Source organism: Portunus trituberculatus, chromosome 39 (genome assembly GCF_017591435.1).
Source record: "Portunus trituberculatus isolate SZX2019 chromosome 39, ASM1759143v1, whole genome shotgun sequence".
Classification (NCBI taxonomy): domain Eukaryota; kingdom Metazoa; phylum Arthropoda; class Malacostraca; order Decapoda; family Portunidae; genus Portunus; species Portunus trituberculatus.
In genome coordinates this window covers 2,190,583-2,202,500 of record NC_059293.1, presented here as the reverse complement: position 1 = coordinate 2,202,500, position 11,918 = coordinate 2,190,583, and the positions used below count along the sequence as shown (strand labels likewise).

The 11,918-nt window shown below is 49.4% G+C and overlaps 2 protein-coding genes across 3 annotated transcripts; both read left to right on the top strand.

Annotated features, from left to right (window-relative positions):
- Positions 1-485: 485 nt before the first annotated feature.
- LOC123515559 lies at positions 486-1,353 on the top strand. The gene is made up of 2 exons (XM_045274295.1): positions 486-578; positions 697-1,353. Exon 2 carries the CDS (start codon positions 898-900, stop codon positions 1,351-1,353), a length of 456 nt encoding a protein of 151 aa, XP_045130230.1. The 5' UTR covers positions 486-578; positions 697-897.
- Positions 1,354-4,049: 2,696 nt separating this feature from the next.
- On the top strand, positions 4,050-6,385 carry LOC123515416. 2 transcript variants are annotated; one of them, XM_045273962.1, is made up of 2 exons: positions 4,050-6,254; positions 6,362-6,385. In XM_045273962.1, the coding sequence occupies exons 1-2, from the start codon at positions 5,803-5,805 to the stop codon at positions 6,366-6,368; spliced, it is 459 nt and encodes a 152-aa protein (XP_045129897.1). In that variant the 5' UTR covers positions 4,050-5,802; the 3' UTR covers positions 6,369-6,385. Both variants share the same exon structure in this region; 1 of them encodes a protein (XP_045129897.1).
- The last annotated feature ends 5,533 nt before the right edge of the window (positions 6,386-11,918 follow it).

Below are 11,918 nucleotides of genomic sequence, written 5' to 3'. Positions count from 1 at the left end.
TCCTCAAAAAATCATCAGTAACATCAAGTGGAGCAGCTAGCTTGCGCATTTCTTGCAAATACACAGTTGGTTTTGTGCACAATATCCTGTGTTGGTTCATAAGTGTATCAAATAGTTCAGGCTTGGATTTGGCAAACAAAGATTCTAGTGCATTTTTCAAATCACTATAATTCATTGAAGCAATGACTGCATCACTAAGTTGGTTCAGCACTCTCACAGGCAAATTAGTTATTATGTGATGAAATTTAGTTGTAGAAGCAGTGATATTAGATAACAGAAACTGAGATTCCACAATTTTGAACCACCTTGATACTGAAGTGTCGTCAAAAGCTGGAGGTTTCACTGATACGGCAGCTGCCATCGAGAGTTTCGCTGTCGTCTTTTCTCCCTCATCGTCCGACATGGCTACACCAGTTAGGGCAGGCGAAAGATGTAACAGCAGCGCACACGTGAGGTATACGATCCTCAGCATCCATGGATTCACTCACTGTACTAACGCTGAGCCAAACGTCACGCCTCGAGTCCAACACGTCCCTCCAGGGTCACAAAGTGTCACTCCGGGGTCACCAATGAGGAGGGTGAGTAAATGTGCAGCGGAATTGTGGTGTGGCAACCAGTGAAATGACATATAAATATATACAAATCCACATAAAATATATCTACTACCTCTACAGTTTGTTGTTTTGTCCTCTACAGGAGCTGCCGATCCAAAGGCCTCTGGGCTCCGGAGCGATCCCGAGCCACCTGTGTGAGGATCAGATGCATGAATGTGAGAGGATGGGGTGTGGGTAAGTTTGAGGATATTTCAGGGAGCTCCAGGAATGGAAGTTCGACATAGTCGAGCTTACAGAGACGCACCTGAGAGGTGAGGTACAAATAGAAGGATGTGAGTTTGCTATGATCGGGAAGGGACGTAAGACTCAGGAGACGCAGGGAGGAGGCGTAGCCTTTCTCTATAGGAAAGAAAGTGGACTGAAAGTAGAGGAGCTTGGTGTGGGAACGTGTGAGAGCAGTGAGGATGTGATGGCAGTGAGAGTGGAGTGCACAGATGGTCGGGGCAGAGTGGAGAAGATGGTTCTGGTGGTGGTGTACATGACTGTCATGGGTGAAAGAGCTGAGAGGGAGAACAGGAGGAAATATGACATACTGAAGAGAGTTGTGAGAGAACATGGAGGGGAAAGAGTGCTAGTGATGGGTGATATGAATGCACATGTAGGAATTCTGGGAGAACGTGTGAACAGGAATGGTGAGATGCTTGGAGATTTTGTGGATGAAATGGAGTTAGAGAATCTGAATGTAACTTTGGCTGAGGGACGTGCGACTTGGAGTGCAAGGAGCAGGAGTCAGCGATAGACTATGTGTTGGTGAATGGAAGAATGCGTGAAATTGTGTCACACATGTGGATAGATGAGGATGGTATGGTGGATATTGTGTCTGATCACAATATGCTGGTTGTGGAGTGCCTGTTTCATGGTAGGAAAGAAGTGAAAGTGGCGAGTAAGAAGAGAAAGTGGAGACTAAGAGATGTAGGGTGGGAAAACTTCCAGGTGGACCTGAGTACAAGAAGCTGGGATGATGGAGGTGTGCATGAGTGGAGCACCTGAATGAGAGACTGGTAGAGGATGTGCGGAGTGCTGCAGAGAGCAAGATAGGGTATGTGAGAGTAGGCAGAAGAAAGAAAGTACGTAAACCATGGTGGAATGATGAAATCAGAGAGGCTAGAAAGGAGCGAAAGAGAAGGAGTAGACAATGTAGGTGGCTGAGGAAAAAGAGGCATGAAAGTGATGAGGCAGAGAATGAGTACCAGAATGCATGGGAAATGTATGTAAAGCAGCAGAGAATGACAAAGCGAATGATAGTGAAGGCCAAAGTAAAGAGTGAAAGGAGTGTGATTTGAATCTTTAAGAGAGAAAGGCATGGAAGGTGGCCGTGAATGGTACAAGTTCATGAGAGGTGAGAATATGTCGGACAGTGTTGGAGTGGAGAGTTTGAAGGTGAATGGTGAAGTTGTAACAGAGAAGGAAGGAATGAGAGAGGCAATCAGACAGTTCTGGGAAGAAGTGAGTGGTGTAGGTGAGGTGTTTGGTGCGAGAGAAGGATGTGTGACACTGGAGAGAAAGAATGCAGATGAACTGGATGAAAGGATCAGCAGGGAGGAGGTGGAGAAATGTGTGAAAAGGCAGAAAAATGGGAAGGCAGCAGTGCCGGATGAAATACCATATGAGCTGTATAAGAATGGAGGTGATGTTGTGATTGACAGGATGACTGAGCTTTTTAATCAGGTGTGGGGGGAGGAGAGAGTGCGAAGAATGTGGAATGAGTGCAGGGTGACTCTGCTGCATAAGGGCGGACACAAGAGTAAGAATGAGTTGAAAAATTACTGGCCGATCGCATTAGTCAATACAGTAGGCAAAGTGTTCAGTGCGGTGATGAATGCCAGATTGTGTAAGTGGATTGAAAGAGTTGGAGTATTAAGTGAAGAGCAGAATGGCTTCCGTGCAGACAGGAGAGCTGAGGATAACATGTTTGTGGTGAATGAATTGATTGAGAAAAAAAGAGGGATGGAGGTAAATTGTATTTGGGTTTCCTGGATATAGAGAAAGCTTATGATAGGGTGAATAGAGAAATGCTAAGTAGAGTCCTAGAAAAGATTGGGTTGAGTGCCAAGATAGTCAACATAGTGCGTAGCATGTATGTTGATACCAGAGCTAAGTACAGTTTAGGAGATATAGAAACAGACTGTGTGAGGAGTGAGAGAGAAGTTAGGCAAGGATGTATTTTGTCACCAACCCTTTTCAGCTTGTACGCAGAGGAGTTAGCAGCCAGAATGAGAAGGATGAATGCAGGAGTGAGTGTGGGGAATGATAAGATAGGTGTGCTTCTTTATGCAGATGACGTAGTGGTTATGAGTGAGTCAGCAGAGGAGCTGCAAAGTCTGCTGGATGTGGTTGATGGGTATGGAAGAGATTTTGGAGTTAGGTTTAGTAGTGAGAAGAGTAAGGTGATGATTGTGATTAGGTCGGAGGATGAATGTAATGCAGCATGGAGGCTGGGAGAGAATGAGTTGAAGCAGGCACAAGAATACAAGTACTTAGGGATGTGGATGAGTCCAAATGGGTGTGAAAAGTCAAAGAATGAAAAAATAAGCTTGGTGAACCAGTGGGTGGGTCGTTTAGGAAGCGCGGCAAGGATGAGAGCAAGTAAGTATGATGTACTGAGAGAAGTGTGGAAGAGTGTGGCTGTCCCCAGTATAATGTATGCTATGGATGTGATTGCATGGAACGAGAGTGAAATTGACAAGCTAGAAGTGGGGCAGTGTAGAGTAGCTAGGCTGGCACTGAATGCACCGAGGTACACAGCAGTAGAAGCCTTAAGAGGTGATATGGGATGGAGCTCTTTTAGGGAAAGACTTATAAAAGCGACACTTAGGTACAAAGTTAGGCTTGAGAGAATGGGTGATGCAAGAATAGCAAGGAAGGTGTATCTGTGGAGTGAAAATGGAAGCAAATGGAGGAAAAGGTGTATGAGAATGACAGAGAGGAATGGTCTACAGGTTGCAGTGAGAATGGCTGGGGGTGAATCAGAATGAGCTGGAATGGGTCGTGACAAGAGGAGGCAGAGTGGGAACAGAATGGGATGTGAGGAAGTGGAAGATTGAGATAGACAGAGATGCGAAGAGTATGGGACTGAATGAATGGAGGAATGGGATGGAACGAAAGACTACTCTGGAATGGTACACGGTGAAAGAGGCCCCGATGGATGAGAGGTGGTATGATGGAAGCCTGGGTGGTGATCTCTTCAAAGCTAGGGCACAGTGTATGGATGTGAATGCAAGGAGTCACAGGTGGTCTGAGTCCCGCAGCAAAGTGTGCCAGATGTGTGACTCGGGAGAGGACGAGACGGTGGAGCATGTGATGCTGGAGTGTGTGAAGTATGCTAGAGACAGGTATGAGATGATGCAAGTGGTGTTGACTGAGTTAGGGCATAATAGGAACGAAAGAGTGGAAAAGACGGGGAGGGAGTGGATGGTGGTGCTGCTGGGACTGAGTAGAGAAACGAATGAAAGGATGATTTGAGGCGGTGAAGGAGTTTCTGAAGAGAATGTGGCGTGCCAGATGTACGGACGGTTAGAGCAAAGAACACTGTTCTTTTTCTTCTTTTTTCTTTTTTTTCCTTTTTTTTTGTGTGCCTTTCTTTTGTCGTCTACAGGAGCTGCCGACAGTTGCGTCCTCCCCACTGAGTCGGAAGGACGTCATAATTATCACTCTCCGTGTTTACATGAGTTGCAGCCCCTACAAGAGAAAATCAGAAGTGATTTGGAGTGAACACGCCTACTCAGTGGCTACTGAGGGAGATCTAGCCCGTTTTACCAGCCAAAAATAAGCCAGAAGAAGACAAAAAATAAGCATCCGTGCCTGGGTTTGGTGGTGCCCCCGCCACAAAGCCTGCTGCTTCCCACGTGGGCCCAGCACAAAGGACTATGCTCGTCGCAGGCACTGTTGAGGTGGAGGTAGGCGTAGCAGCCCTAGAGGACATGGAGATTGTTGAGGAGCCTCGTCCTGCACCATCTGGCAAGGAAAAACACCAGGGAAATGCTGCTGCTGACCAGATTCCCTGCCGAGATGTACCTGCCCCGGCCACCTCGGACCGTAAACAAAGGCGTCGTCTGTTCTTCCCTGTTGGCCATGGGAAGACAGCCAGTGAGCTTTTCAGCTGGTTTGCTGCCCTGCTGAAACAACACCCAGACCTGCAGCCACTGTACAAGGAGGGACGGAACCAGCCCTATATAACGGTCAGTACTGATTCCTTCTTTTACGCCACCCTGTTGAATGAGGGTTTTCTGGGCCTGGTTATGGAGTGCCCTGGTGAGGAGGGCACTCATCCTGTTATTATCCATGGAGTGGCGATCCACATCAATGTCAACCTGATAGAGGTACCAGCTGGATTCCATGGGCTGAAGAGGGGGATGGTGGGGCAGATGCCTAGGCCCCAACTATTGGGAGTGGTGACAGGCAAGGTGCCCAGTGAGGTGCATCTCCTGGGCCTTGGACATCGGCGTGTGGAGCGGTATATACCTGAACCTGACCTGTGTCGCCACTGTAGTCGATGGGGATACAAGGAATGGCGCTGCCAGTCTGCCCCTCGCTGCAGGTACTGTGTTGGCCCCCATAAGTCAGCACAGTGCCTGGATAAGATCTAGAAGAGCACCAAAATCCCTCCTCGCTGCTGCAATTGTGGGGGTGACCACAACGCCCACTCCACCCTCTGCACTGTCAGGCCTCGGCCCCAAAGGGAACCTGCCACGGATGAGGTGGGTCGGCCCAGGCTTGTGTTTCGCCAGGCTCCACCTCCCCAGACCAACGCCTGGGCGACGAAGCCCTCCTTCTCGGCCGCTGCCCCTCACCTGTCCCAGCCTTCCTGCCCCACCGCTGGCACTTCAACCACACCTGCCGTGTTCCCACCTTTGCCGCAGCGCACTGCTACAGTGCCCCCTGTGCCTCTAAACACAGTGTCCCAGGCAAGCATCACTCAGGAACTGCCTGGCACCGACGCTACCCAGCAGCTAATAGCAGTGGTGAGTGCACTAGCCGCCAGAGTGGACAATCTGACTGCAACAGTCTCTGGTCTTAGTACCGAGTTTGCCGCCTTCAAGAACCAGCAGCACACATTATGCAGTGAGACCTCCACTGTGGCCCCAACCCCATCCTTAGCCAGCGGGGCTCAACAAGGCCAAGGAGAGAGTGCCGTGTGTCAGCATAGCCTGTGCGACCCACCCACGAAAAAGGACAAGGCCGCAAGCAAATGTGCAACTGCTGCTGCACCCACACAGAGGATGGATACCCCTTCCAAGCCAGTCAAGGGAGCCACACGACAGCCCGGAGCCTCTCAGGGATGGCCCCTGCTCCCCCTGCTTCAGAGAGCAAGTCACCTGTGGCAGACTGTGAGGAGGATAATGCAGGTGAATGGACACTGGTCAACCGAAAGAAGAAGCGGTGCCACAGCCCAATCCCAGTCCGGACTGCCAGCCCCGAGCCGGACCAGGGACCCCTGAAGACTGCCAGGCCCGAGCCAGACCAGGGACATCTGAAGACTGCCAGCTCCGAGCCAGACCAGGGACATCTGAAGACTGCCAGCCCCGAACCAGACAAGGGACATCTGATGGCAGCCATGCAGATGCTGATGGAGCAGATGTCTCGCCTGACACATGAAGTGGATGGCCTGAAGACACAGATGCAACACCATCGCGATGAACGGTAAGACTTTCCACACCGTAACATGGAATGTCAATGGTCTACATGCCCGTTTCACTGACTTACACTCTCATGTCCTTTTCCGTAAGCCTGACATTATTGCCTTACAGGAGGTAGGGCCAAGGGTGCCTGAGCTGCGGGTTATGCCTCCCACACCCTCAGTTGTGGTGACGGCAGTAGTCGGGGGGATGGCCACTTACATTAAACATGGGATTCCAGTTAACTTCATGGAAATGGGGGTCACTGAGGGTATTGAATTTATTACTGTATGCTTGCACACTGTGGGTGAAATTATTTACTTTGTAAACATGTACATTCATGCTGGTGCCTTAAATATTGCAAATTTTCCTGAATATGTTCTTGAAGAGCAAAGTGTTATCATGGGTGACCTTAATGCCAGGCATAAGGAATTAGGAAGCCACCTCACCACCAATGCCAATGGTGTGCGCTGGAAGGCTTTCCTTGACACCACAGATACAGCTGTACTTACTGGGGACCACACACCCACACATGTTCAAGGAGGCAGACTTGATTATGTAGCCCTCATCAATATGCCAACATATACTGCCCAAACTTATCTTGTCAGGTCATTGCTGAGCGACCACTTCGCCCTGGAGACGACCCTCCCGGTGCAGTCCGCCCCGGCAGTGCCCAGGAAGCGCTTGACGGTGCCACCATCCAGGATGACGGACCTCGTCGTCCATGTGGTGGCGTGGTACGCTGCCGTGAAGGGCTCCTTTGCTGATGCAGAGGCACTGTACGACAGACTCCTGCACACCATCGAGGGCTTCATCGCGACTCCAAGGGTTCCAGCGAGGGACCATGCTCCACGCCGCTGGACTTACGCTACCGACCCTGTCATTCTGAACTGCCAACAGATGCTCGCTGCCTACCAGAGACGTTGGCAGCTCAACCCAGCAGACACAGAGTCATGGGATGCCATGGTTACCGTGGCTCGACACCTCACAGATCTGCGGCAGCAAGAAAGGAAGAAGTACTGGGTCTCCTTCCTGGACAAGGTGCACAGGACCCGGTCCCTCCGGGAGGTGTGGCACCATGTCAACAGCGTCCGGGGCAAGTCCAGATGGCAGGTGTGTGATCCTGCAGGCAGGGCACGAGAACTCGTCTTGCAGTGGAAGGAAGCCTCATCCTTCTCTGGCCTTCCTGTGGAACACCAGGAGGCGCTTGATCAGCAAAGACCACGAAGGATGGAGTTGCTTTGCTACAGTGTTCCTCTGCTGGACAACACCTGTGTGCCTATCACGCATGACGAACTCCTCTCGGCAGTCAAGTTGGGCAAGTCAACAGCTCCTGGCAAGGATGGCATCACCTATGATATTCTCAATGCTCTCCTGGAGGTAAAGGTAGACAACCCTATCTTGGATTTATTCAACATGTCTTTCACTGCAGGCAAGCTTCCCCGCTCTTGGAAAACAGCCATCGTCATCCCAATACCAAAAGGTGATAGCACTTTTCGTCGTATTTCTCTCACCAGCTGTCTGTGTAAGATGATGGAACGGGTAATATTGAACAGACTTATATACAAGGTGGGCCATGTACTCTTTGGCAATGTACATGGCTTCCTAAAAGGTCACTCTACAAGTCATTGTTTTGTTGAGTGTCTTATAAATAAGGATGCTACCTGCAGAGCTTTCGTTGATCTCAAGGGTGCCTTCGACAGGGCCAAACAAAGATGTTATTATGGAGGAACTCATTCTCAAAGGTGTCAAAGGTAGATTATTAGGATGGATCAGGGACTATTTGTACAATAGAACAGCACAGGTTTGGTTTCAAGGTACAGTCTCCTCTGAGGAAGTTTTTGAGCTTGGAACACCACAGGGTGGAGTCCTTAGTCCAATGCTTTTCAATGTTTTAATGGACAAAATTGCGTGCTGTTCCTTTCCGCAGGGCACCCGGGTCCTCATCTATGCTGATGACATACTCCTCCAATGCCCCACACCCTGAATTCTCCAGGTTGCTTTGTCATAACTGCCAGCGTTGTGTGTACAAATGGGACTAGTGATTAATGAATGTAAAACAAAATTTCAAGCTAGAGGGAAGGTCTCTTGGCTGCCCACTGTAAATAACATTCCCATCCCTAGAGTTCATATACACAAGTACCTGGGTGTTCAGATGAGCTTTAGGAAGTCTCTTCAAGCTGTCCACTATGTTCGAGACCTCTGTCTGCCACGGCTAGCACGACTTCAGCTGCTAGCCTGGGGGCATGCATTCCAGTCTTAAGAATGTTCTATATATCTGTCATACGGTCCCTTATTTATTATGCCGCCCCCTGTTTTAATACAGTTTAGTGCCACTCAACTCCGTCCCCTGGAGCTTGTACGGAATGAAGCCATGTGGATAATCTTGGGATGCCCCAGGACTGCACGGATTGAAGTCCTGAGAGCTGAACTGCACCTACCAATTATTATGTGTAGGGTACAGGAAATTACTTGTCGCACAATTAGTCGGATGCTGTGCACGGGCTCTGACTCTCTAAAGGGATCACTGACCCCCCTGTATCATGATCCTCGCACTCCTACAACACCATACGTCAGGAAGATCTTGGGAGTACTGACAAGTGTAGGTGTAGCTGAGGCTTGTATTAACGTTGTTATGTCACCGCTACAACCCGCCTGGAACCCTCACCGTGTCAGTGTTGATATTCACTCCCTGCATCAGCCCAAGAGGGACTGGCTCCCTCATGTGCTGCAAGACATGTTCATGACTAAATTGTCCAAGTACCCACACGTTCAGGCTATTCATGTTTATTGTGATGGGTCAGTCAATGGCAGCAGGTCTGGATGTGGGCTGTTCATCCGTGACTACATCTCTGCCAGTCTCTACACTGACACTGAGGTTTCCAGGCGGCTCCCTGCACCCATGTCTTCCACTAGAGCAGAAATGTATGCTGTACTGGAGGCGCTCCACATTGTGGCGCTTCTCCATAAGAATGTATATTTCTTTATTGACAGTCAAGCTGCATTGTATGCCCTTCAATCCACCTCTCCCATGGACTGTGATCTAGTTAAGTGTCTTGATCTCATCCACGCCCTAGAAGGTGGTGGTGCCACGGACCATTTCATCTGGATACCCTCTCATGTGGGTATCCCGCTAAATGAAAAAGCAGACCACCTTGCTCAGTGTACCCTACAAGATGACACAATGGACCTTGGCACTGAGTACACTCTGGGTTATGTTAAGAGTAGCATTAAGGACTTTGTACAAAGTAGCATTAGTGATCAGTTGGAGCTTTGTTGCCTTAGGGGCAGTAGCACTAGTCTTCACTATGCACATGTCTCTCAGAGCTGTGCTTACACCTACGGGAGACACACTGCATCACATGACAGGGTGGCAATGAGGCTCAGATTAGGCTACAAATAATTTTGGGAAGTGTGTGTGTGCTGTGTGCTACACCAAGGGGACACACTTTGCGTCACTATATCATGGAATGTCCTCTCATTGCTAAATTTAGGCCACAAGGTCAGCATGACTTGTACAGTCTCATTGACCATCTCCTAGAGTCTGCCACCCTCAGGGAAATACTCAGGGAATATCCTCAGTTTGCTCCCAGACTGTAGGATGTCTTAGGCAGTAAGGTGTGCAATATGTGTATTTGTTTATTGAAATACTTGTATTCTTGTTGTGTATACTGTCCAAAGTTATTTTTTATGATACTTTAACCTTAAGTCTTTGCCCAAGGGGTGGGTGGCAAGGCCCATCCTCCTCCTTTGTTGTAATTATTTATTAATTCAACAATAAATGTATCAATCAATCAATCAATGCATCCAAAGGCCTCAGGAGTGATCCAGAGTCGCCTGTAGTATCAAGATCAGAATCAAAATTAAGGACGAGACGGTGGAGCATGTCATGCTGGAGTGTGAGAAGTATGAGAGAGACAGGCATGAGATGATGCAAGTGATCTTGAGTGAATTAGGCATAATAGGAATGAAAGAGTGGAGAAGACAGAAAGGGAATGGATGGAGTTGCTGCTGGGACTGTGTAGAGAGAGAAGTGAAAGGATAATGGAGGCTGTGAATGAGTATCTAAAGAATTTTTTTTTTTTAGGTAAGCCTATATGTAGGCACATTGAAGAGCGTATGGAAGCGCTGTTCAGCTTCCGCCCATTAGTGGCGCAGGCAATTTTATTTATATGGTACCCATATTATATATCATATCATCTTAATATATATGGTGATATGTATAACTTTAATTCACTAGAAATGGCAAATGTTTTATATGTATGGTTGGATTAATATATATCTAAATACCATTTATCCATAACGAAGAGAAATGCTACTTTTTTTCTTTCTTTTTTTTCTGTTTTGTCTTTTTTGTCCTCTACAGGGAGTTGCATTCTCCCCGCTGAGTCGGAAGGACGTCATAATTATCACTCTCCGTGTTTACATGAGTTGCAGTCCCTACAAGAGAAAATCAGAAGTGATTTGGAGTGAACACGCCTACTCAGTGGCTACTGAGGGAGGTCTAGCCCGTTTTACCAGCCAGAAATAAGCCAGAAGAAGATAGAAAATAAGCGTCCGTGCCTGGGCTTGGTGGTGCTCCCCACCACAAAGCCTGCTGCTTCCACGTGGGCCCAGCAGAAATGACTATGCTCGTCGCAGGCACTGTTGAGGTGGAGGTAGGCGTAACAGCCCTTGAGGACATAGGGATTGTTGAGGAGCCTCGTCCTGCACAATCTGGCAAGGAAAAACACCAGGGAAATGCTTCTGCTGACCAGATTCCCTGCCGAGATGTACCTGTCCCGGCCACCTCGGACCATAAACAAAGGCGTCGTCTGTTCTTCACTGTTGGCCATGGGAAGACAGCCAGTGAGCTTTTCAGCTGGTTTGCTGCCCTGCTGAAACAACATCCAGACCTGCAGCCACTGTACAAAGAGGGACGGAACCAGCCCTATATAACGGTCAGTACTGATTCCTCCTTTTACGCCACCCTGGTGAGTGAGGGCTTTCTGTGCTTGGCTATGGAGTGCCCTGGCGAGGAGGGCACTCGCCCTGTTATTATCTATGGAGTGGCGACCCACATCAATGTCAACCTGATAGAGGTACTAGCTTGATTCCATGGGCTGAAGAGGAGGATGGTGAGACAGATGGCAAGGCCCCAACTGTTGGGAGTGATGACAGGCAAGGAGCCCAGTGAGGTGCATCTCCTGGGCCTTGGACGTCGGCGTGTAGAGCGGTATACACCTGAACCTGACCTGTGCCGCCACTGCAGTCGCTGGGGATACAAGGAGTGGCGCTGCCAGTCTGCCCCTCGCTGCAGGTACTGTGCTGGCCCCATAAGTCAACACAGTGCCTGGATAAGATCAAGGAGGCACCAAAATCCCTCTCACTGCTGCAATTGTGGGGTGACCACAACGCCCACTCCACCCTCTGCACTGTCAGGCCTCGGCCCCAAAGGGAGCCTGCCACGGATGAGGTGAGTCGGCCCAGGCTTGTGTTCCGCCAGGCTCCACCTCCCAGACCAACGCCTGGGCGACGAAGCCCTCCTTCTCGGCCGCTGCCCCTCACCTGTCCCAGCCTTCCTGCCCCACCGCTGGCACTTCAACCACACCTGCCGTGTTCCCACCTTTGCCGCAGCGCACTGCTACAGTGCCCCCTGTGCCTCTAAACACAGTGTCCCAGGCAGGCATCACTCAGGAACTGCCTGGCA